At 58.3% G+C, this 24,810-nt stretch overlaps 1 protein-coding gene and 1 long non-coding RNA gene across 2 annotated transcripts; one reads left to right on the top strand and one right to left on the bottom strand.

Moving 5' to 3' along the window:
• The first annotated feature begins 1,524 nt into the window (after positions 1–1,524).
• On the top strand, positions 1,525–18,278 carry ACE (angiotensin I converting enzyme). Its single transcript, XM_035313046.1, has 25 exons — positions 1,525–1,959; positions 4,849–5,016; positions 6,214–6,301; positions 6,547–6,690; positions 6,915–7,106; positions 7,233–7,330; positions 7,841–8,013; positions 8,270–8,493; positions 10,098–10,242; positions 10,537–10,635; positions 10,863–10,985; positions 11,469–11,680; positions 12,185–12,321; positions 12,536–12,694; positions 13,104–13,191; positions 13,393–13,536; positions 13,765–13,956; positions 14,174–14,271; positions 14,525–14,697; positions 15,144–15,367; positions 15,589–15,733; positions 15,937–16,035; positions 16,464–16,586; positions 17,149–17,336; positions 17,617–18,278. The coding sequence occupies exons 1-25, from the start codon at positions 1,741–1,743 to the stop codon at positions 17,811–17,813; spliced, it is 3,852 nt and encodes a 1,283-aa protein (XP_035168937.1). The 5' UTR covers positions 1,525–1,740; the 3' UTR covers positions 17,814–18,278.
• Positions 17,952–19,618, bottom strand: LOC118158396. Its single transcript, XR_004746826.1, has 2 exons — positions 19,574–19,618; positions 17,952–19,456 (listed from the first exon to the last, which is right to left on the bottom strand). It is a non-coding gene; the product is annotated as an uncharacterized LOC118158396 (long non-coding RNA).
• Between the last annotated feature and the right edge of the window lie 5,192 nt (positions 19,619–24,810).

Below are 24,810 nucleotides of genomic sequence, written 5' to 3'. Positions count from 1 at the left end.
GCTTTGGGGCAGCACAGAGGCATCGTCTTCAGGCTTGCAGACATCTCGCCTGCCTTCCTGGACCTCAGCTGCTTCACCTGACGGCACTGTCCCACGTGTAGGTGGCTTTTCTGTCTGCTCCCAGCTGGGCATATTTAGGATGGGATGCCACCAAGCTGCAGGCATTCTTGGGAACGCAGCCACCGAAAGGACCCCTGCCCAACACAAAGTCCTGCAGCACCATCAGCGCCTTGGAGGACGCTCAGATACATCGACTGTGGGCACCCCAGTGCACTGTGCTCCTTGGAAAAGGGCCCCAAACTGCCCTCGCTGGGGTCACCGCGTACCAGCACCACGCTGAAATTGCAGAGCCCATTTTGGCCACGCCGCTCTCCCGAGACCCTGGCCCAGGAGCCGGGAAAGCCCCTCCCCGGAGCAGCTGGGAACACGGGGCTGGCGCTCTGCAGGAAATCTCCATTCATCGGTCCTTGGTCGCCGGCCAAATTGGAGCCAAACCAACCATTTTTCCAACTTCCCAGGGAAGTTTCCAGGGACCTGTGGCTGGTGGGGAGAGGGATGGCAAGGGGAGTGCCGTGGTGTCCGGGACTGGAAGCAGTGCCGGTGCTGTTTACACCCCGGTACATGTTCAGTGCAGGGTGGGAAGGTTTTTTTGGGGTGTTCCTGGTAGGAGCACACCCTGATAGAGTGTGTTGTGGGAAGCTGTGATTTTTGGAGGGGAATTAATTGATGTTAGGAGATTGCAGGCTCTTAAACATCTCCTTTCTCTTCTGGAAATGGTTCTCTGCACCCTGTAGGGTTCCCAGCCTACTGGGAGGACTTGTTCCTTGTTGGGGCTGTGTTGTCCCAAGTGCTCACACCATGGGGACATGGCAGTGTGGAGCCATGCTGCAAGGCAAACAAGTCAAGGGATTTCCCCTGTCCTCCACCCTAAAAAGCACAAACACCCCTCTTCCCCCCCATGGCTGTGTCCCCATGGGGTGGTTTTGGGGGTGACAGGGTCAGCAGGACACAGTGAGCCCTGCGCCTGAGCTCAGCCTGGGAACAGCTCCCAAGGCTGGGGCTGGACCCTGGAGAAAAAGGATTTATTTAATTTAGAAAATTAAAACAAAACACTAAAGGAGCTATCAAGTCCACCAAAACGAGTCTGGTTTTCATTTGGAAGGAACTTTGTGTTGCTCATTTGTCATCAGAACAATTCCTCAAAGTCCAGGCACTTTGTGGGACAGGATGGGGTTTCCTTCCCCGCCAGAAGGAACGCGCCGTTTCTCTGAAAAACGAGTCAAGCCCAGGGGCACGACTGCGCCGAGACACTGCAGGACGCGCTGGGGACATCCTGCCTGGCGCGATGGGGTCCCCCTGCCACCGAGCCAGGAGGGGACAGGGAACAGAGCCCAGCGTGGGACAAGTCCTGCGGCCGCCCACCCCACAGTCCCAGCCTTCCTCCTTCTGTATTTCTTTTTCCGCCCTTCCCTCGATTCTTCTCCTTCTTCCCTCCCTCCCTTCCCAGCCCTTTCCCCTTCCCTCGCGGTGCAGCCGGGCACCGAGGGGACTTTGCCCCCCCAAGGCTGAGCTTTCTCCCCACAGCCTGGAGCAGCTGAAGGACGAGCAAAAATGCTCCGTTCTTATCTGCGAGGGGAGGCAGGCGCGGTGGGCAGGGTTTGCGCGAAGGCTGCTGGCTTATAAGCAGCCGGCCGCGGAGGGAAGCTCCCTCGCGAGGCTCCGAGCGCAGCTCCCACCGCGATGCCCGTGGCGCTGGGGCTGCTGCTGCTGCTGCCGGTGCTGAGCCCGGTGGGCGCCCTGCAGCCATGGCTCGAGCCCCCCGACCTCAATGCCACCGAGGCGGGGGCTGTCCTCTTCGCAGATGCCTACAACAGCACAGCTGAGATCGTCCTCTTCAAGAGCGTCTCGGCCAGCTGGGATTACTACACCAACCTGACGGCCACCAACGGTGCCCTGCAGGTGGGTGCTGGCGTGGGGTGCTGCTGGGGGGGCTCCAGCAGGGCGAGGAGGGCTGGCAGGGTCCCCTTCCTCCCCACAGGTTCTTTTCAAAGCACCCCAAGGTGCCGTCCCGGAACTCGGATGCTTAGCTTGGAAATGGTTTTGTCCCCAAAACTGGCTCTCCGCAGAGCCCCTGCCCCAGTGCAACAGCCCTGGCCCCGCAGCAGAGCCTGGGTTTATTTTTAGAGGTGTTTCCCTCTGCCCGGAACCTTCCACTTTCTTTTTCCCCCTTCCCAGGCTGGGGTTGGGTGTCAAGTGTCCCCGTCCCTGCCCAGCACCACGTCCCTGCCCAGCACCACGTCCCCAGCATGGGAGCCCCAAGCGTGAAGGAGCAGCGGGGTGGCACCGGGGCACTCCAACCTGTGGGGACAAGCTGGCTGGGGGGTGGTTGTACGTTTTGGGGTGGGCTGGAGCTGCTCTCTGTTACAAGAGCCTGGCCCCTGCCCTGCATGGACACTCCCCCAGCCCTTGTCATGCCTGAGGGGCTGCCATGGCCACAGCGTGAGGACAAGTGTCCATGGGGACATGGCCACGGCTCTGTGTGCAGCTCGGAGCCATGCACCCCACCCCATGTAGCTTACAGTGCACGGGGTCAGCACAATACATATATGACACCAGCATGCATTTGGGGACCTCAGTGTCACCTCCACACCCCAAATAACATCAGGCAGCCCCCCAGAGCCCGGCCAGGAGCCCGTGGGCAGGAGGCACATGGTGCACTGCACGTCTGTCCATGCGGAACTGGCTGGGGCGGCGGGGGACAAACGCTGCCAACTTGGCAGGACACCCGGCGTGCCCCTCCAGCCTTTTTCGGCCAGCTGACGCTGTCCGGGCACGCGCCCAGCCACTGCCTTGCAGATGTTGTGGCGGGGCCGGGGACCTTTGGGCACTGTGGGAGCATCCCGGCCACAGCAGGCTGCAGGGAGGGGCTGGGGAGCAGCTTGCGTGGATTTTGCTCGGGGACATTCCCAGACCAGCCCACTTTCCTGTGTTAATAAATATCTGAGGATCACGGCCAGGTGCTCGCTGTGATCTCAAGGCTTCTCGGGCCACCCTGCTGCCCTCCCAGCAGCTCCCAGATAGTTTTGGGGACAAGGGGGGAAGAGGGAGAGGATTTTTCTGGCTGCTCTGCCCAAAGATCTGCCCATTCTGAGAAATGCTCAGAGCACCCTGCAGGGCTGACAGCACCCCGGTCGTGTCACACTATTTGCCTGAGCCTGACACAGCTGGAGAGGGAGAGGAGAGGATCTGGCCCTTGAAATCAACCCGTCAAAGGGGCAGCAGAGATGTGTGCTGTGCAATGGGGAGGCAGTGAGAACTAAAGGGTTAACAGGGCTCGAGGTGGCCAGCAGGACCCCAAAGGCTGAATTTGGGGGATTTGGTGAACCCTTGGGCCAGGCAAACCCTGCTCAGGTCTATAGCACAGAGGGGCTTAGCCAGGCCAGCCCAGAGGTGTGGGCTCCTCCAGGACCTGTCCCCAAAGACGTGGCCAGGGGACAAAGTGACAAGCGGGGGCAGCAGGCTAAAGGCAGGGCAGCAGCCCCCTGGCCTTGTGGAGATGGACAGAGGGATGCTGGAATGACAGACAGGCAGGCATGGCCGCGGCAAAGGGTCTGGGGCAGAGCCTCCAGCCTCAGCTCGCTCCACCGGAGCTGTCAGGAGAGTTTAGGGCACAATTCGCCTGACCTAACACAGGCGTCCGTTTAAGAAGGAGATGAAACACAGCTGGACTCTGCCTCCTACAGCTCCCTGGCTCAGAAACGGGGTCTGGGAAGGGATAAAATATCCCTCATGAGCCTCCATGCTTCATGGGTGACTCCCATCGACACAAGGGCATCTTGCTCCAGGGTGGGGGCTGACGCATCCCAGTGGGATGGGGAGCCATGGCCGGATGGTACCGGGGTGAGGCTGGAGGTGCTGGGATGCCCAACGGGGGTGGTGGGCACCCAGCTCTGCTTTAGGCATCTCCCCTCCCTGTCCCCAAGCAACCTCTGGCCACACCACGCTGTAACTCCCTTCCCTCCCGAGAGAATGTGATGATTAAAATAAAACAACCCAGGCTTGTTGGAACCAGGCTGGAAACGCCACGAATTACAGCTAATGAGCTCCATAAATCACGCTGGGACGGCACGGGCAGCGAGCAAGCGTTCTGCATGTTCTCACTGCACACTGCCCAGGCTGATATACTCCCCCAAAAAATCAGCATTTCTATGCTGGCCACATGGATGCTACCGCCCGCAATGCGCCTCGTCCCAAAATCGTGGCTGCCGGCTGCAGCTCCAGCTGCCTAAATAACCCCTGCAGCGCAGGCTGCTCCCGCTGTCCCACAGCCCTGGGAAGCGAGGTCGGGGCTGGCAGTGCTGGGTAAGGGTAATGGGGCACCCAAAACGGGGGAAATCGCCAGGGGGTTGCATCTCCGGGGTAAATGGGTGCCCCTCTGCAAGGCGAAACCCAGAGATGGGGCTTATAGGGCACAGAGCAGGGGGATGCAGCTAAACGTTGCTTGAGCACGGGTGTAATGGTGTTGGCACAACGGCCCACGAGCACCCAACACCCTGCCCACAGGGCATGGACCCCCCCGTCCCAGTGTCCCCATCCCACCCAGGGCACAAGACCGCTTCCAGACCAGCCTCAAACGCCACCTTCCCGGGTGCTCTGTGAGGAGAGCGGGGGCTGCAGATGTTGCCTCTTCGGCTGCAAACTGTTGTCTCTTTCTATAAATGTCACGGACTGGGGACAGCCCTGCCTGCCACCGCGTGTCCCCTGCCCTCTGGCTCGCACAAACCCTGTGACTCTGAGCGTGGTGGCACGTCCCAGCGCTGGTCCCCATGTCCCCGTCTCACTGTGCAGGTTGAGGCATCACTGGAGGAGCAAAACTTCACAGAGGCATGGGGGAAGAAAGCCAAGGAGCTCTACGGCAGCATCTGGAGCAACTTCAGTGACCCCCAGCTGAAGAAAATCATCGGCTCCATCCAGACCCTGGGACCCTCCAACCTGCCCCTGGACAAGCGACAGCAGGTAGGTGAGGTGGTGGTGAAGCCCTGGGAGATGCTTGGGTGCTGCGATTCCCGCTCAAAGCCTTTTTTTCCCGAGCACACAGACTTCACTGCTGGCCTGTTCCCCCTTAGATGTATTTTGTAGGGTCTCCCCGGAGGCTGCAAATTGGGGAAAAGTGATGGAAGGGGGGAGACAGGAGCTGGGGTGGACACATGGCCAGGATCCGTCCCTAACATCAATTTGGAGCTACCTGCAAGTGGGGGCTGGAGATTTCCTGCTTACATTGAGTGGCCTTGGGCGTTCCTGGACGCCGGCCAGGCGGTGCCCATGGCTGGGGGCCAGCTGGCTTGAGCCCCCAGGGACACAGCCCAGCGGACAGGAGGGCTGCAGCAGCCACCCGGCTCTCTGCATGCCCGGAATGGCTGTGACCGGTGGCACAGCACAGCAGCAGGGACAGCAGGACAGCCTTCCCCATCACAGTCCTGAGCTTGTGGGGTCCTTTAATTAAATGCAAGTAAAATGCTCGAGGCAGCGATCCCTGCACATCTCTGGTGATTCTCGGGGCACCTCCCCACCAAAACCCTGCTTGGCTTGTGAACCCAGTGATACAGTCCTCACTGGAGCAGCGTCGGCCCCAGTTCCTTCCCGGAAACCTGTCCCTGATAACAGAAAGCATCCCATCTCCTCCCCGCACATCACCCACGTTTCTCCCCGCCCGCAGCCACCGCCGTCCCCTCTGGAGCAGAGGAATGGGAGCGGAGAGAGGGACGGCGCGGGGGAATTTCCGTCCCTGGGAATGGGCTCCCCAAGCAGGTTCCAGGAAACCTCCTGTTGCTATTGTTTGCTGTTGTTGAAGTTCACAGAAATAAATACCCTCCCCTCCTCCTGTGTTTTTTTTTTTTTTTTTTTTTTTTGCCCGCTTAGATAAACAGTCTGTGCCGCAGCCCTTCTGAGTAAGGGCGTTATAAATAGCTGTGCTCTGGGACACAGAGGGGGCTCGGTGAGCAGCCGTGCGTGGGCTGTCTGTCCCAAAGTGCGCCGGGTGCAGAAACAACAGGCGATAACACGCTCACCTCACCCCAAAAAAAAGCACTGTGTAAACACCCCGATCCTCCTTCGGACACATGCATGAGCTCCAGAGATGGAAGTCTTTGTAAATCCCTCCTCAACAGCCCTTCCCACCCTCTTCCAGCCCCAATGCCTTTTCCCTCCCCGCAGTACAACACCATCCTGAGCGACATGGACAAAATCTACTCCACGGCCAAGGTGTGCCCGGCCAACGACACCTGCTGGGAGCTGGAGCCAGGTGCGGTCCTGTCCCCAACCCCGTCCCCATCCCCTGCTTAGGGGCTGCTCCTGATGAGCACCCCCAGGCCGTGACTTTGGCCTGGTCCCCAAATTCCCATTGGGATGGGGTTGGCAGAGTCCTGGTCCACATTCACAGGGTTGTCTTGGGGTGAGGATGGATCAATTTGGGTCAATTTTGTGCCCCACTCCCGCACCTCCTTCCCACTTGGATCTCTCATGTCCCATGTGTCCCTTTTGTCTCAGACCTCTCAGACATCATGGCCACCTCCCGCAGCTACAAGAAGCTCCTGTACGCCTGGGAGGGCTGGCACAACGCCGCAGGAAACCCGCTGCGTGCCAAGTACGAGGAGTTCGTGCAGCTGAGCAATGAGGCGTACCGGATGGACGGTGCGAGTGGGATGGGGACGTGGTGGGTCAGGGATCGGGGTGGGAAGTGCAGCAATGCGGTGTCCTGCTCTCCCCATTCCACATGCATCCAGCTTCCATTTCCCCTCTGCCCTGGTGTTGACACCGTGGGGAAGGTGCAAAAATCCTACTGGTGCCCAACAGGACCAGCTCCGTGGGGTGGCCCCTTGGGGCTGGAGCCAGGGGTCATCACTGCCTCCCTGCAGGATTTGAGGACACAGGCAGCTACTGGCGCTCCTGGTACGACTCAGCCTCCTTTGAGGATGACCTGGAGCATCTCTACAACCAGCTGGAGCCACTCTACCTCAACCTGCATGCCTTTGTCCGGAGGAAGCTGTACGACCGCTACGGCCCCAAATACGTCAACTTGAAGGGCCCCATCCCTGCCCACCTCCTGGGTAAGAGCCAGGAGTTCTGGTGGGGCTGGAGAGCCGTGGTGGGATGGCTGGTGTTCCCACTTAGTGCTGTGTTTCTCTTCCTCTTGACCCACCCCTGGGTCTACTCCGTCTGCTTTTTCTCCTCAGGCAACATGTGGGCTCAGCAGTGGAACAACATCTACGACCTGATGGTCCCCTACCCCGCGAAGCCCAACCTCGATGTGACGAGCACCATGGTGGAGCAGGTAATAGGCTGAGGGACTTGCTAAGGCACCACTGGGAAAAAAAGGGGGATGCGTTGGCCAGAGCTTCCCCATAACTTTGAACCTATGGAAGTGGTTGCCCATATCTGCACATGGGACACCAGAAAACCGTCTTTGGGAGGGGTAGGTACAGAGAAATGTCCCCACTCCCACTCCAGCAATGGCCAAAGAGACAGCAGGTGGGAAAAGAGGCAGGCTGGTGCAGTGAGAGCAGTGCTGGTCCTTAGGCTGGGGGCTGCATCCCCACCATCACTCATCTCTGAGCCCTCCTGGGACATCTGTCCTGCTCCACTCTCCTGTCCAGTCTGGGCACCAGGACTGCTGCTCGGTGCTGCTTAGGGATGCTCACCCCATTTGTGGGGATGGAGCTTCCCATCAGGGTGAGAGGGGCAGGAGCCTTCCTCCTCCCTACGGTGCTGTGAGAGTATCAGAGGCAATGCCCGAGGCATGGGCAGTCTTTTCCCTGACTGTAACCTGCCTCCTGCCCTCCAGGGCTGGAACGCCACCCACATGTTCCGGATCTCGGAGGAGTTCTTCACCTCCCTGGGGTTGTTGGAGATGCCCCCTGAGTTTTGGGACAAATCCATGCTGGAGAAGCCGACAGATGGGCGGGAGGTGGTGTGTCATGCCTCGGCCTGGGACTTCTACAACCGCAAGGACTTCAGGTGCGTGGGGCCATGCAGGGGCCCAGGGCTACAAGACAAGAGCCTCCTCCACCCCCTTGGTGGTCACTATTTTGGGTACCCCCTCAGAGTCTGGGGTAAGGTTTCAGGGCACCACATTGCTCTGCCTTCCCGTCTACTGGGTGCTGCACCCCTCTTTCCCATGGGGTGCTGCCACCCTCTAAGGGTCCTTCCCACTCGGGATGTGCATGGGCAGACCAGGGACCCTCACCCAGCTCAGGCACCACTGCTTTCACAGGATCAAGCAGTGCACAGCAGTGACCATGGAGCAGCTCTTCACGGTGCACCACGAGATGGGCCACGTGCAGTACTACCTGCAGTACAAGGACCAGCCCGTCTCCTTCCGCAGCGGGGCCAACCCTGGCTTCCACGAGGCCATTGGAGATGTCATGTCCCTGTCCGTCTCCACCCCCAGCCACCTCAAGAAAATCGGGCTCCTTAGCAGCGCCACCGAGGACGCGGGTATGACTCCATGGTTGACACAAACCTTTCAACCATTCTTGGTCCCATGGACCTTCACTCTACAATTACCCTAAGGAGGCTTTAGTGTGGTGGGGATCGGTCTCTCCTCCCTGTGCACCAAGTGCTAAATGGGCTTAATTTGCATCAGGGGAGGCTTAGGTTAGATACTAGGAAAAATTTCTTCACTGAAAGGGTTGTGAAATATTGGAACAGGCTGACCAAGGCAGTAGATGAGTCACTATCCCGGGAGGTCTTCAAAAAACGTGGAGATGTAGAGTTTAGTGGTTGAATGGTGGGCTTGGCAGTGCTAGGTTAAAGGTTGGACAAGATGATCTTGGAAATCTTTTCCAATTTAAATGATTCCATAATTCTGATTCTTGTTGCCATGGGTCCATGCACAGACCCCTCCTTGGCTCCATGCATGACCCCTTCTGGACAACTCCTTCTTGGCTCCATCCTCTTCACCACCACGAGCAGCAGCAATGATCCCCGAAGCCTTGTCTGTTCCCTTCCTGTCCCCAGCAGAGTCTCAAACTGAAAGCAGCACCTCTGGGCTTTATTGGCTTTGACATTTCCAGCGTCTCCCCTTCCCATCCACCCGGGAGCTCACTGCGTAGCTCTGTGGAGGCAGCACTGAGTGCTCGCTCAGACAACCCGCCCGGTCACAAGGACAGGCAGCGGGTGACATGTCTGCCTGCCAGCCAGTGCAGAGGAGTAGGACTTGTCACTACAGGACATTTCCCAGCTTGGCAAGGGTCTGCACACCCCCCCACACCTCCCAGCCAACACGTCAAACCAGACGGCGGCAGAGGAAACCAAGCGTTCGCAGAGCCCTGCCGCGGGCGGCTGCTTTGCGGAGGAGGGCCAATCCCGGGTCCTCCTGCCTTGTTGTTAAATCTGTTTCATGATGGGGAAGCCGTCACAGCCGCCAAGATCATTGGGCTGATGCTGCACAAACATCACGGAGCAGATGGTTGCTGCCTCAAGGCATCACTGCCTGACTTGGCGGCTGTGCCACCACCGCGATGGCAGCCAGCAACCCGTCGGTGCAGTGCTGCCAACCCCTTCCCGACCCTACGGCTGCAGCTGGGTCTCCAGCTGGTCCTTCTTCAGCCTTTCTTTGCTCGAGGTGAAGGGGAAAGCAGATGTCACCATCCCCTGTGCTCCCCATGGTATGGTGGTGACTGCCTCAGGTTTGAAACCAGGTCTGGATCCAAACCATGGCAGCCTTTGCTTTGGTGTGCCAAAATCCCTTTCACCCTCAAGCCCCTGTAGGGTGAACGTGTTAACAGGGAGCCCTTAGAGTCACCCTCACCAGAGACCTCTCCATGCTGAGAGCCAGGCTTCAGGCAAGGGGACACCGGGCTTGTCACTCCCAGTGCTCCCACTCTGTAGAAAGGCATGTGTTGCCCCAACCAAGAGCTGCAGCCAGGAAAACCTCCCAGGCCCCACGCACAAATTGCTAAGGATCACAATTACATGTTGAAATGCTGTTCCAACTTCTCATCCAGCTCTCCTCACCCCACTCCCAACAAAAACCCAGTGACCACAGTGCTGTCCACCAGGGCTCCTTCCCAACCTCATTTGGGCTCTGTTTCATGCAGAGAGCAACATCAACTACCTGTTGAAGATGGCCTTGGAGAAGATCGCCTTCCTGCCCTTTGGCTACCTCATCGACCAGTGGCGCTGGAACGTGTTCAATGGCCACACGCCCCCCAGTCGTTACAACTATGACTGGTGGTATCTGAGGTAGGGGACAGTCACGGAGGGCGGATACACGCATGGAAGATGAGGGTGTGCAAGGAAGGAGGATGGGAAGGGAGGAAAAAGTGGCCATGGAGATGGCTGGAGAAATATGGATGAAGGGATGGAGGGATGGAAGGTTGGAGGGATGGATGGAGGGATGGGTTGAGGGTTGGAAATACATGGAAGGACACTAATTGTGCAGATCTCTTCAGCACTGTGCCTTCCTTTCCTGTTCCCTGCCTTGTTTCAGCTGGCTCCTTCTTTCCAGCTCATGCTCTTGTTCTCTGTTGCCTACAGAACTAAATACCAGGGTATTTGTGCTCCGATTTCGAGGAACGAAAGCAACTTTGACCCTGGGGCAAAGTACCACATCCCTGGGAACACCCCTTACATCAGGTAGAGGAGGTGCTGGGAAGGGGACAGAGGCTTGGGGCAGGGGGTGTGGGGACACCAACTCTTCATGCAGGGACTGGGATGCATTGCTCCTGCTCAAGACACAGACACCACCCAATGCTTGGGAGCACAAATGGTGGGGAGCAGATGGGTGGCAAGGTGCCTTTGGCCATGCCCTGGGACTCACTGGCTTCGTCCCCGGTGTTCACCTTCACGGCCTTCCTCGGCAGGTACTTTGTGAGCTTCATCCTCCAGTTCCAGTTTCACAAGGCGCTGTGCCAGGCGGCCAACCACACTGGTCCCCTACACACCTGTGACATCTACATGTCCAAAGAGGCTGGAGCCAAACTCAGGTGGGGACAGAGGAGGGTCGGGACAATCGCCATGGGCAGATGTGTGCGTGGAAGCTGATGGTGTGCAAGGAAGAAAGGAAAGAAAGAAGAAAGGAAGGAAGGAAAAAGTGGCCATGGAGATGGCTGGAGAAATAGCTTTGCAGATGGATAGATGGAAGTACAAGGAAGCACTGGGGTGGGGTGAGTGGTCCTCACCAGAGTCCTGCTATTGTCCCTGTCACTAGCTCCCACCCAGACAAGAGGTCACTAAAGCATGTTTGGTTCCTGTTGACTCCCTGGGCGTTAATGAATGCATGAGAATGTGGTGGAAAGTCTTCAGCCCCCAAACACAGGATAGCTGGGGGGCTTCAGAGGCAGTTTCCAGGTTCACATCCCTCTCAGGAATAGCATCTTCAACCCCTGTGAAGCAGAGACACCACCACTGCTTTTCTCCCATCCATCCTCCAACCTAATGCTGGCTCTTGCTGTCCCACTCCTCTGCAGGGAGGTGCTGAAAGCTGGGTCTTCCAAGTCATGGCAGGAAATCCTGTTCAACCTCACTGGCACGGATAAGATGGACGCTGGGGCCCTCCTGGAGTACTTCAGCCCTGTCACCACCTGGCTTGAGGAGCAGAACAGCAAGACCAATGAGGTGCTGGGCTGGCCAGAGTTCGACTGGCGTCCCCCTGTCCCTGAAGGCTACCCCGAAGGCATTGGTAAGGCTGCAGCCCCAGGAGGGGCAGGAAGAGTTCTCCCTGGGGCCACCACCAACCCCCAGGCAGGACAGTTCTAGGGGAGGTCTCTGCTGTAGATGGGTGAGGTCTCCATGCCAGGAAAGAGAGGAATAACCACCTCAATGTGGAGTCCCACAGGGTCCTGTTTCGTGGGCGGTCACATCTTGCTTTGAAGCAGGTGCCATGAGCCAGCCCCTTGACATACCATTGTGTGGAGCTGTGGCCCTGCCACTGCCATCAGTCCTGGTGTGACAGGTCATCTGCTTTCAGCTGCATCCTTTCTGCCCAGGTGGAAGGGTTTAGGGCAGGCAGCTTGTCCTGTGATCCCATCCCCGTCCCGTGGGACACCTCCACTTCCAGCATGCTCCCAGACATCCTTCAGGAGACCTGCAGCTCTGGGACACGTTCAAGCATGGTGGAGAAACCTCTTGAAAGTCCTCTTGCAAAAATGACTTCCCCTCTCTTTCCTCTTATCTCTTCCTCTAGACAAAATAGCAGACGAGGCACAAGCTAAAGAGTTCTTGTCCGAGTACAACAGCACGGCCGAGGAGGTGTGGAATGCCTACACTGAGGCGTCCTGGGCCTACAACACCAACATCACTGACCACAACAAAGAGATCATGGTATGGAAACAACCCAGGCAACCAGGGCAACCTCTGCCCCTAGCAGAGATGTAGATGAGAACTACATTCTCATCCAGAAGGTGTCTTGTTTGTGAAAAGTGATGCCCAGGGAAGCCACGGGGTGGTTGTCAGCCATGGCAGGGCAGGTGGTGCTTCTGGTGAAGACCTGTGTCTCAGGGAGCTCCCTCAGGTAACTCCTCTCATGCCTTTGCAGCTGGAGAAGAACTTGGCCATGTCCAAGCACACCCTTGAGTATGGGATGAGAGCCAGGCAGTTTGACGCCTCTGACTTCCAGGACCAAACTGTCACACGCATCCTCAAGAAGCTGAGTGTCATCGAGAGGGCAGCCCTGAATGAGGATGAGCTGAAGGAGGTGAGCTGCAAGGGGACAGGGCAGGACACACTGTCCTTTGCCACTACCCTGTGGGAAGACACAGGCTTCACCCAGCTTTTAGGAAATGGCCCTGGGCAGCTGCTCCTGCCCCTGCAGAAGGTGATAGTTTGGTACCTTCTGCACAAAGGCAAGACCCTCACCTCCAGGATTTCCCACCCAAAGGTTGCCTGTCCCAGCCTGCTGTGAGGCTCAGCTGCTTGGGTGGCAATGGCACATTGCATGCTGGCCCCATGCTTCCCATAGTGACTTGGCTTTGCTTCCTTCTGGGGTCATACTTGAGCTGCCAGGACAGTGTGGAAGGGGCCAGAGGAACATCCCAAGGGGCTGTGTTGTTCCCCAAGAGCAGGAGCAAGGCTAACGAGCTCATGTGATGCGATTTGCTTTGCAGTACAACACCCTTCTCTCAGATATGGAGACCACATACAGCATAGCCAAGGTCTGCAGGGAGAACAAAACCTGTCACCCCCTGGATCCTGGTAAGACCTGGCAGGGTGCTCAGTGATTCATCTGCAGCAGGCCCAGAAAGGAGGGATTCTTCACAGGGACATGGAGAAGGGTCATGAAGGGGCCTTTCCACCTTCTCTGTGATTCCCCCTGAGCACCATATTGGGTCTAGCATCATTGCATCAAGCCAGCCCAGCCAACGCCATCATCTGGCTTCATTGCTCTCTCTTTAGACCTCACAGACATCCTGGCCACCTCACGGGACTACGATGAGCTCCTCTTTGTCTGGAAGGGCTGGCGGGATGCTTCCGGGAAGAAAATGAAGAACAACTACAAGCGATATGTGGAACTGAGCAACAAGGCAGCTGTGCTCAACGGTCAGTGTCCTGCTCCTTCAGAGACCCACCAATGTCTCAGCACCCTGTAAGCAGAGAATTGAGTTGATCATCCAACTCAAAGCCAGTATCTTGAGGGCCTGGAGGTCCCACCAACTGTCATTAGGTTCCCTGTCTCATAGGCATGGAGGAACCTGGGGTGTCTGAGTGGCAAGACAGACTCTTGCCCAAGAAGGTAAATGTCTGACAGCTCCTTTTGCCCTACCTCAGGCTACACAGACAATGGGGCTTACTGGAGATCCCTGTATGAGACATCCACCTTCGAGGAAGATCTGGAGAAGTTGTACCTGCAGCTGCAGCCCCTGTACCTCAACCTGCATGCCTATGTACGCCGGGCCCTATACAAAAAGTATGGAGCTGAGCACATAAACCTGAAGGGTCCCATCCCTGCTCACCTGCTAGGTAAGGGCTTTGCGGGGGCCTCAAGCAGAGCTGTGTCTCCCACCAGGCATAGCTTGCTACAAGTCATGCCAGGACCTCTTGCTTGCACTACCCTCGTGCAGACAGTGCAGAGACCGGTGACTGCACACTCCAGCCACAGACAGGGCTGCCCATCCTGCAAAGTGAGGAGTAACCAGTTGTCTTTGTTCTCTCCCCATCTTCCCTCTGCTCTTCCCAGGCAACATGTGGGCCCAGTCATGGTCCAACATTTTCAACCTGGTGGTGCCCTACCCAGATGCCACCAAGGTGGATGCCACCCCAGCCATGAAAGAACAGGTCAGTGCTTTTACAGTCTGCTCTGGAGACGTCCCCTGGGACCCAGCACCCTCTGGCCACTGCCAACACCCCCACTGCTGAATGCTTTGATGCTGCCAAAAGCTTCCATGACATGCCCCTATTATTTCCCAATCCGGGTATACCGAAGACTGGACCCAACTCCAGTTGCCACCGGACAAGACTGTCCTTCCTTCCCAAAAGCCTCCAGCTCCCCATTGCCCCTCACCGGGTCCTCTGTCTGCTCTCTCCCCAGGGCTGGACACCCAAGATGATGTTTGAAGAGTCGGACCGTTTCTTTACCTCCCTGGGCCTCATCCCCATGCCGCAGGAGTTCTGGGACAAGTCCATGATCGAGAAGCCGACAGACGGGCGGGAGGTGGTGTGTCATGCCTCAGCATGGGACTTCTACAACCGCAAGGACTTCAGGTGCCTGCAGGAAGCGAGTGGTACCCCTGGCTTGTATGGTGCTGGGGCAGTATCTTGGTGGGATAAGGGCATGTGGGATGGTGCCTCCATGGTGTCTCTTGCCCAGCAGCTGTGGCAGCCTCTCTCTGGCACTGCCACTTGTACCCAAGATGCTGGCATTGATGGCAGGATCCCCCATAGGAGAGGGAGGGCAACCTACACCTTCCCTGAGCTACCCAGAGGATGGAAAAGCTGATGAACATGGACAGGGAATGGGCAGGGGCAGCAGGAGAAGCAGGAAGATAGCCAGAGGCCAACTCCATGGAGCAGGACCAGCATCAGACCTGGGGAGGGAACACATGGAAAGAGACCAGAGGGAAATATAGCTTAATAGGGTGCGGTCGTTCCTGGAGACTTTCACCCCAGCTCTGCCCTTTCTTTTCTCCCCACCTCACGTCCTCACCCAGGATCAAGCAGTGCACTGTGGTGAACATGGATGACCTGATCACGGTGCACCATGAGATGGGCCACGTTCAGTACTTCCTGCAGTACATGGACCAGCCCATCTCATTCCGCGATGGAGCCAACCCCGGCTTCCACGAGGCCATTGGGGACGTTATGGCCTTGTCCGTCTCCACCCCCAAACATCTGCACAGCATCAAGCTGCTGGACCAAGTCACAGAAAATGAAGGTGAGCTGGTATGGAGGCACCCCAGGGCATAGGTGGGGGCAGCTGGGGATGCAGAGGATCAGGATGGGCTGGGCAAGGTAGAAGAGGACATGCATGGTGGCTTTGTATGCATGGAAGAGAAAGGATCTGATGGGGACCCTCTGCCCCTGGGCAGAATGACCCACACAGGGTGGAGAGGTGGGCGCAGTACCCCCTTGCTCACACCTTCCCACTCTGGGCAGAAAGTGACATTAACTACCTGATGAGCATCGCCCTGGACAAAATCGCCTTCCTGCCCTTCGGGTACCTCATGGACCAGTGGCGCTGGAAGGTGTTCGATGGGCGGATCAAGGAGGATGAGTACAACCAGCAGTGGTGGAACCTCAGGTATGCTCGAGCTCAGACCTCTCTTTGCTGCAAGGTCCTTGGCCATCGTTCCCCTTCGTGTTTTCTCCCTGTGGCCAAGGTGGCTGCAGCGGGACATGATGGGATAACACAACCCCCTACCCTGTCCCCACACCCTGCTGTGTCCCCTCCTGGCTTACCTCACCTCCTTCCTATGCTGGACTAATTCTCCCTCTCTGGCTCAGGCTGAAGTACCAGGGCTTGTGCCCACCAACACCAAGGTCTGAAGATGACTTCGACCCTGGAGCAAAGTTTCACATCCCTGCCAATGTCCCCTACATCAGGTGAGTGAGCAGGGCTGGGGGGGACACCGCTGGGACAGGTGAGCCCATGCAGAAGCAGGGACCTCTGATCCAGATGCCAGAAATGGCACCTTGTTCCATGGCAGGTGGAGTACCTGGTGGTGCTCATGCCAAGATGCTGGGTATATATCAACAGAACCTTACAGGGAAAGGCTGGATCTGGGGGAATTTTCTCTTTGTCCAAGGGAGGTGGGCTCAGCCACCCAGGCAGCTATAAAATGCACATTAAAAGGAAAAAAAAAATGGCATCAGAAGATCGGACCGAACTGATGCAGGTGGAAATCCAAAGCCAGTGATACTCCTCTAGGCTGGGATTCTGCACCTGGGGGATAAGGGGGAATGCATCCTCCCCCTGCACAGCCACTAGCAGGGTCTGTCCCCGTGTCCTCACCCCTCTGTGGCCCCTCCAGGTACTTTGTCAGCTTCGTGATCCAGTTCCAGTTCCACCAGGCTCTCTGCACCGCAGCCGGGCACACGGGGCCCCTGCACAAGTGTGACATCTACCAGTCCAAGGAGGCCGGGAAGCTCTTGGGGTAAGTGCGGGCAGGGCACAGCCAAGACCTTTATGACCCCAAATACCTTAAAGTCAGGCCACAGCTCTGCAGGACAGCAGAGCCCCTGGTGCTCCATCCTCTCCCTGCCCCAGCCATGCTCTGGTCCCTGGCCCTGGGACATGGGGGACCCTGGGCTGGGTGCTGCAGCTGCGATTGCAAAAGCAGCCACTAGATGGTAGCTGGGCCCCTGGCAGGTGGAAGGCTCCCTCCTCCTCCTCCTCCTCCTTCTCCTCCTCCTCCTTCTCCTCCGCAGCCCCCAGTTCCTTAGGGAAAAGAGCTCCCTTGCTTCAAGGGAAGCACCTGTAAAATTAACCCTTTCCCCCATAAACTGATCTGCGTCAGGCTGGGTGCACTGCAAGGCTTTAGGTGTGTAAAGCCCCATATCCCCCACACAAAACCTTTTTCCCCACGCTATGGGCTCACAGATACCAGAAGGCAGAGACCGTGCCCCAGGGCTGCTGGCACCCCCAGCCCTGAAGACAAGGGCTGGTGGCAAAGAGGGCCGTGGGGAACCCACTGGAGCCCATTTTTTTCCTTGCAGGGAGGCCATGAAGCTGGGTTTCAGCAAGCCGTGGCCTGAAGCCATGCAGCTCATCACAGGGCAGCCCAACATGTCAGCTGAGGCCCTGATGAGCTACTTCGAGCCCCTCATGACATGGCTGGTGAAGGAGAATGAGAAGAACGGGGAGGTCCTGGGCTGGCCAGAGTACAACTGGACTCCTTACACAGGTACATGGGAATGGGCTGAACGTGGTGGGTCTGCGATGAAGGAGAGTTTGGTCCTCTCCAGGGTGGGGATGGGGCTCACAGCAGACACAGAGGTGTCCTGATGCTCGTCGGCCACCCCAAAAACCACAGGAGTTTTGGATGCTCCTCCTTGACTTCCCAGCAAGCTGAGTCTAAAGGAGACAAGTCACCCAAGAGACCAGCAAAGGAGAAGCTAGTGACCCACCACACCCAGCCCAGAGCCACCAGCACTAACCATGTCCCTCATTTCTCCATTTTCCAGCCACTCAAAGCCAAGCTGGCTCTGACCGGACCGATTTCCTGGGCATGTCCCTGAGCAGTAAACAAGCCACTGCAGGTGGCTGGGTCCTGCTCGCCCTGGCGCTCGTCTTTGTGATCACCACCATCTTCTTGGGCGTCAAGCTGTCCTCGGCAAGGAGAAAGGCCTTCAAATCCAGCTCAGAAATGGAACTGAAATAAGGTGGACAACGATGGGGGAGCACAGACAGGGTGCAAGCGCAGGCACTTGGGCAGGCTGGTGGCAATGCTGCAGGCACGTTTGCCCACGAAGCCATGGGTTTCCACAGCCCAGGACTCCTCTCTCCAATCAGGTCGGACTTTTTTTTCCACTATGCAAGATCCAAAGCAGAAAAGACCTATTTATTTGTCAGCATCTGCATAAGGGGAAGAGAAATTCAGGCACCGGCAGGCACGGAGCCATCACGGGCTGCCCCCGTGCCTGGGGGGCGCAGGTCCAGCCCAGGCACCCACCATCTATCTCCGACCCCTGTGCCAGGGTGGCCAAAGCCATGGGGGCTTCAAGTGACAGAGGGCAGGCTTGGGAAGGACAGAGCACGTTTGTGTCCTCTGTCCATCCCTGGTTTGCCCACTGCTGGGCTGTTCGCTTGCATGGATGAAAAATAAACCCATGTCTTGTTACCCCCAGCGCAGCAGCTCGGCTCCTTCTTGTGGGTGGTGTCTCTATGGGATGCTGGGCTGGTGAGAATACAATTTCCTAGGGGTCAGCGTGGCTTTTGGGGTCTTCTCCATCCCCATCATGAAAGCTCAGCATCCCTTCATGGCAGCACCATCGTCCCCTAAACATTGTCTCCCATTGCAGATGCTAGCTCAGGGTCTCTCCATAGGGCATACACCTAACCGAGGGGCTGCGTTAGGGCCAGAAAACCCCAGCCAAAAAGTGGATTTCCAGAAAAGTCCAAGCCTGAGCCATAACGAGGGTTGGATTCACCAAGTCCAAGCAGGGACAGGGCTCGAGCTCGTGGCTCCAGCACAGGGCCGATGCACGTTTACGTAAGGGCCGGGGGGGCTCTGAGGTCAGTGATCGCCTCCCGCTCCCCAGCTCTGATTATCTTGGGATCAGCCGTGCTTGAGGCTTTTTTTCCCTGTCTTTCTTCTGCTTCTGTAAATAAAACTTCGTATTTGTTCTGCAGTGATTAGGTGCAAAACTAATCCCAGGCCAGGGATTATTGCAGCCTTAAAGAGCCGTGGTCTGCTGCAGCCCCAAGCAGGAAGGGAAATGAGGGGATGCCGGGCAGACCGTGCCATCCCTCTCACCCGATGGCCTCTACCCTCAGTCAAGTCTTACAGGGGGAAACCGAGACCCAAGAGGAGCAGAAGGCAGGTGTCTGCCCACCCACGCTCGGGTTTGTGTTTGTTTGCTTCCATCTCCTACGCCCACGTGGAGGCGAAGCCGCCGGTCACGCATCTTCCCGCTGCGGTCCCAAGGCTGGGGGAGCAGCTGCCCCAAACGCCTGCACCCCACAGCAGCACCATCCCTGCTCCCCCTCCCCAGCCACACGATGCCCGTGGAGCAGAGACCTTGCAAAGCGACAGCTGGGTTAGAAGCCAAGTTTGATTTCAGCCCCAGAAGGCAGGCTGGTGCAGGTGTGCTCCATCAAGCTCAGCTCCCCACTGGTAATTTTTAGCCCTGTGGCTGCTTTCTGCACCATTAATGGAGGTCTCCAAGGTCATCAAGGTCCTGCCAGCTTCAGGAAGATTGCTTTCTGGAGAGAAGAGAGCTGCACCGAGCACTCCACTCAGGGACTGCGATACACGCTCAGCCCTAACTCACCATCAGAGCCCACACGGGAGCTGCCGGTGTCCTGGAAGAGGCTAAGTGGTGGGTGATGGAAGCACTGAGCTGCAGCCTCCTGCTCAAGGACAGAGAGGCAACACAAGCCAAAAGTCCATCCAGGAGATGCAGAAGGACATGAGGTTACCTCCAGCACAGCTCCAAGCTCCATCCAGGAGCAGGGCAGGACACCCTGCTACCTCCAGCCCAGCTCAAGATGAAATGAAGGTCCTGAGCTGAGCTTAACTTGAGCTGCTGAGCCGTGGGTGGGGGGACAGGTGAGGCTTTTCAGGGCAATTAAGACCCGCTGGTGCCCTCAGGGCTCTGTTAACCATCACCCACGTTTTACAAGTTACCTTTAAAATGAGGATGCTTCACCTCCCCTGTTGTGATAACATCTGGAGAGATTTTGCTGCCTTCTGGCTTCTGCATCACGCTTCCTGCTGAAATTAGGAGGCTTAGCAAAATTACTCCCTAGGAAAAAGGAAAAAAAAAAAAAAAAAAAAAAAAAAGGAAAAGAGCAGAGAAAGAGGAGATTCCCTTTCACTTCACAGAACCCCTCTAAGGGCAGCTCAGAAAGCAGCACCCCAGGCCTGCGGGGGCTGTGCTGGGGATGCCTGTGCGCAAGGCTCCTAGAGAGCAGATTTGCCTTAAAACCACGCAAATCAAAAGCAAGAGCCACGCTGGGTTCCCTTCACCAGCCTGGAGACCCTTTGGGCACAGCAGAAACCTATTTTCCTTTTTTTTTTTCTTTATGCTCATTTTCCTCCCTCACCGTGCTGGGGGAAGGTGACTGGCGGGGGGGACCCCACGTCCCCAGCGGCTGGCGGGGGCCCGGCCAAGCCCGGTCTATTCTTAGCTGGTAGGTGGCCGGGCGGGAGCAGGCAGGGCGCGCGGGGCCGCGTTCCTCGCATTCCCCTTCCCCGGGGACAAGGAGCGCCTGGAAAAATGCAGCCGCGGCTTGGCAGCACCCGGCACCCAGGGGCCAGAAGCAGGGGCCAACCCCGGGCAGGGGTCATCAGTGGGGGGGATATGGCCCTGGGGGCATCCTGCGGGTGTGGTGGGCTAAGGTAGGGTCAGCAGACCCCAAATCCTTGCCCACACGCCCACCCTCCTAACGCTCCCTCCATCAGCCAAGGAGCAGGGACATGTTTCACCCAGGGTGGCCCCTGAGGATGTTCCCCCAAATTCTGGGATGCTGCTTTCTGTCCCCTTCCCTCCTGGGGAGTGGCAGTGCCACGGTGGGCTCAGGGCAGTGATGGCACAGGCAGCCAGGCCCCAGGTACGCAGGAGCCCAGGGAGGGCAGGGAGGCAGCCAGAGATGCAGAAAGCATCGGGCACCCACAGGGGTACCCCCCACCTGGAGGCACCTCCGTGGGGCTGAGCGGCGCTGACCCCCTCCCCAGCCCTGCAGAGCCCCCAGCCTGCGTGGGGAGCACCCCCCCTCTCCTGATTCCTTGGGGTGTCCCAGCAGGACCCTTAAGCAGGTTCAGCACCAGCCCAACAAGGCACCAGCTGACCCCGTCCCCTTGCCCACCGTCTCAGCGCACTCAGGACAAAAGGGACCATCCCCAACCCTCCTGCTCGGGCCGACATTTTCCCCGCCGAGCAGGGAGGGAATCGCTGCCGGCTGGAAGCGATTCGGCCCTGAGCGATGGTGGAGCACCTCGCCAAGCCCCCGGTGCTTGGCTCTCCTCTCCCTGAGCCCAGGAGGGTTTTTGGCCAAGCAGCCGCGCTGCAGCCGCCACCAGCAGTCTCATGGCAGCAGTGACACGTGGCCGCATCCTGCCCTTCCCCTGCCGTCCCTGCAGCATCGCTCTGAGCTAGTGCAGCCACCCCCCTGCCCCATCCATCCCCCTGCTCACGCTATCCATCCTCCCACTCTCCTCATCCATCCTCCTAACCCCAAGGACAGTGAGGGAGTCACGAGCCTGCCCCGTGCCTCAGTTTCTCCTTCTGTGCAGCGAGGACGTGTGGGATGGTGGTGAACCGAGCATGCCACGTCCTGGAGCTGAGCTCCCATGGTTTTTCATCCCTCTGCCGAATGGGAATTGGCCCCTGTTGGGATACAACCGCCCAAGACTTGGTTTAGTGTCACTGAGACCTTCCCAGGTTTCTGGCCTCCCCCAGGATGGCATCGAGGAGAGCGTAGGGTTAATTCTGGCTGTGATTTATTTTTTATACTTAGCTAAAAAACAGTGTCACTGGGAAAGCTTGGAGACAAAAAAAAAAAAAAAAAATCCAGATTTGGAGGGGTGGGGTGGAGAAGGGCGAGGATGACCCAAAATCCACCCATGCCTCTTCCCCAGCTGCCCCCGGGGCCGCAACTCCGGCTCCATCTCCTCCCTCTGGAGCTTCTTTCAAAAACCAAGGGCACGAGGGGTGCCTGGCAGGGGGGACCCCTGTGCCTGTCTGGGGACGTCCCCGATGGCCACCAGCAGCTTTGGGGACTGCGGAAGTCCAGTATCTCTGTCCTCAGCCTCTCTCTCCCGCTGTGCCTGCAGCCCAGCTCTAATTACCCAAAGGTGGAGGAACGCCGGCTCGCGGCTGGCAAACATTTCTCCCGGCAGGCGACAGCCGGCAGCTGACGGTTTGGGATCTGGGTGGGTGCCGAGCCCCTCGTCCCCATCCAGCCACCCCAAATCCTCAGCCCCTTCCACGGCCGTGCTCCCCCATCCGACACAGCCGCCCCTGCCCGCCAGCCGCGGTGGGTGATAATTCCCCGCACAGCGCAAATATTTTACTTCCTGGCCTTATCCCGCGGAGTCCCCCGGTTCCCCACCTGCCCGGCAAAAACCAAACATGCCCCGGTTGAACCCGAGCTCTGCAGGCACAGATGGCTCCTGGAGAATTGATGGGGAGGGGCCGGGAGGGGAGGGCACCCTCGGGAGCACCCGGCACGTTTTTTTTTTTCCCTGGAAATCAGGTGTTTTCCCATTGATTGCCTGGGGTGTGGGAAGGAAAGAACGAAGGGGAAGGAGCAAAACCTCCAAAACGCTCCCTGAGGAGGAGGAAAGAACTGAGCGAGGGAGGAGGAGGAGGAGGGGAGCAGGGCAGGGAGGGGATTACTGCTCGCTGAATTAGAGGGAGCCCTTCAGCTGCCTTGAACAGCAGGAGAATTTGCCCGGAGACCCCAATTCTTCCTATTTGGGGTAGGCTGTAAGCACGGGATTAACTGCAAGCATATGCTTAAGTCCTGGAGAAGACCAGGGAATTGAAAGGAGTTGAGGCACAGGGCACTCCTGAGGAGGGCACGGACACACCTCCACACGGATCAGCACGCTCTGCTGGGATGCTCTGGGGGCACTGGGAGAGCCATGGGGGCACTGGGAGAGTGATGGGGGCACTGGGAGAACTATGGGGGCACTGGGAGAGCCATGGGGGCACTGGGAGAGCCATGGGGGCACTGGAAGACCTATGGGGCACTGGGAGAGCCATGGGACACTGGGAGAGCTATGGGGGCACTGGGAGAGCCATGGGGCACTGGGAGAGCTATGGGGGCACTGGGAGATCCATGGGGCCCTGGGAGATCCATGGGGGCACTGGGAGAGCTATGGGGGCACTGGGAGAGCCAAAAGGGGATTGGGAGAGCCATAAGGGGACTGGGAGAGCTATAGGGGCACTGGGAGACCTCTGGAGCTCAGTCCAGAGAAAGGGGAACTGAAGCTGCCCCACTGCCATGGCCGGAGGGTGACAAGACTTCCCAGGCTCGCCCCACAGACCCCAGCCTGGCAGAGGGGCCGGAGGGGCAAGTCCTGTGCCCTGCCCCATGCCCAAAGCCCCCTCCCCAAGTGACCCCGCGCTCCCCTCTGGGGACCCGATCAGCTCCGGCAAGGGCTGTGAGCCGTCACGCGCCCACACCATCGGGCACATCCGCAGCCACGTGCCGTGCCCATGAACAGCCCGGGCTGATTTATGGGATGAGAGGAGGGCAGGAGGCCAACCTTAAATCCTGACTGCCCGGTGATTAATAATCATAATTATCATCATATTAGCCATAATAATAATAGTTTTCTTTTCCCCGCAGAGCTGGACATCCAGGAATCTCGGAGTGGTTTCATAAGGCGGAGTGACCGACGTCCCTATTTTCTGGCGAGGAAATTGCGGCACAGAGCTGTCTCCCTCGAGCCACCCAGTATATCAACAAGAAAACAGAGAAGGCAGGAGCCTGGACTCTGTGTCCCTCTCCCTCCCCCATGCTATTAAGCTGCATCTGTGTAATATAGAGCAAAATATCCTCCACGACTCGCAGTAAATCACGGCAGAGGCAGCGTGCGGAGTGGATGGGGGGGGAAGATAATGGGTTTTTCACCCTCTTCAACAATGGAATAAGTTTTTCTCTGCTGGGGGAAGGCTGACTTCTCTGACAGGCAGAGATAAAAGCAGCGGCAGGGCTCTGAAATGGGCTCTGGGAGCACCTGCCGTTACCCGCCCACTCTTGGTGCTGGCCCCGGGGGCAGGAGGCAGCTCCTGGTGGGCGCCGCTGCGGGTCGGGTGCCCCCCGGGCAGGACCTGGTCCCCATAAGTATTCCTGAGGTGCGCCGGAATATTAATTGAAAATCCCAGCAAAACACTCCTGCTGATGCTAATGGCCCATAATCCTCTTAGTCCAATTTCATGCCTGAAAAATTGTGCGTGGTGAACTAACAACGGGGAGCCCCGCGGTGGGCGCTGCCCTGAGCGGTGGGCCCGGGGGAGGAGGGCTGGGAGAAAAGGGAGAAGGACCCCTTGGAGGTACGGAGAAGTGGCAGGATTGGTGCTGAGCCTGGGGCTCTGTCCGAGCATCTCCTGTGCCAGGGCAGCCTGGGCCCCCCAACCCACCTGGTCTTCCCCCAGCCCCCCAGCCCCATGGGGCTGGATGATCTGGAGCCCAAGCGTGACCCCAAAGCCCCCTGCCCCCCTTGGACCCTCCACACCCCATGGAGTCCCCGTGTCCCCCGTGCCCCCCAGGTCCCAAAGGTGCCCCCCAGTGCCGAGCCCCACCCCCCCCCGAGCCCGGCCCTTCAGCACCTCGCAAGTGGACAGCGCCGAGCGCGGGGCCCCGCCCGCCCCGGGACCCCCCCGAACCCCCCCGCTCCCCCCCTTCCTGGGATCCCCCAGGAACCCCCAACACCTTCCCTGCACCCCCAGCCGTGCCTCCATCCCCCTGCCGCCCTGTACCCCACATCCCACCACTCCCACTCCCCGCTCTCCAGCTCCCTCTCCCCTTTTTTGGGGCACCCCAAAGCCCCCCCTTGCACCCCCCACTTCTCGCCCCCCCGGCTCTGCCCCCGCACCCTTGCAGCCCAACATCTCCTCCTCTGCCCCTGCACCCCCCTCCACCCCCTGCAAACCCTCCTCTGCCACCCCCGGCACTCCAGCACCCACCATCACCCCCCCCCCCCC

The sequence above is a fragment of the Oxyura jamaicensis genome, assembly GCF_011077185.1.
Source record: "Oxyura jamaicensis isolate SHBP4307 breed ruddy duck chromosome 27 unlocalized genomic scaffold, BPBGC_Ojam_1.0 oxy27_random_OJ72663, whole genome shotgun sequence".
In the NCBI taxonomy this organism is placed as follows: domain Eukaryota; kingdom Metazoa; phylum Chordata; class Aves; order Anseriformes; family Anatidae; genus Oxyura; species Oxyura jamaicensis.
The sequence above is the reverse complement of the archived record's forward strand: the minus strand, read 5'-3'. Positions and strand labels throughout refer to the sequence as shown.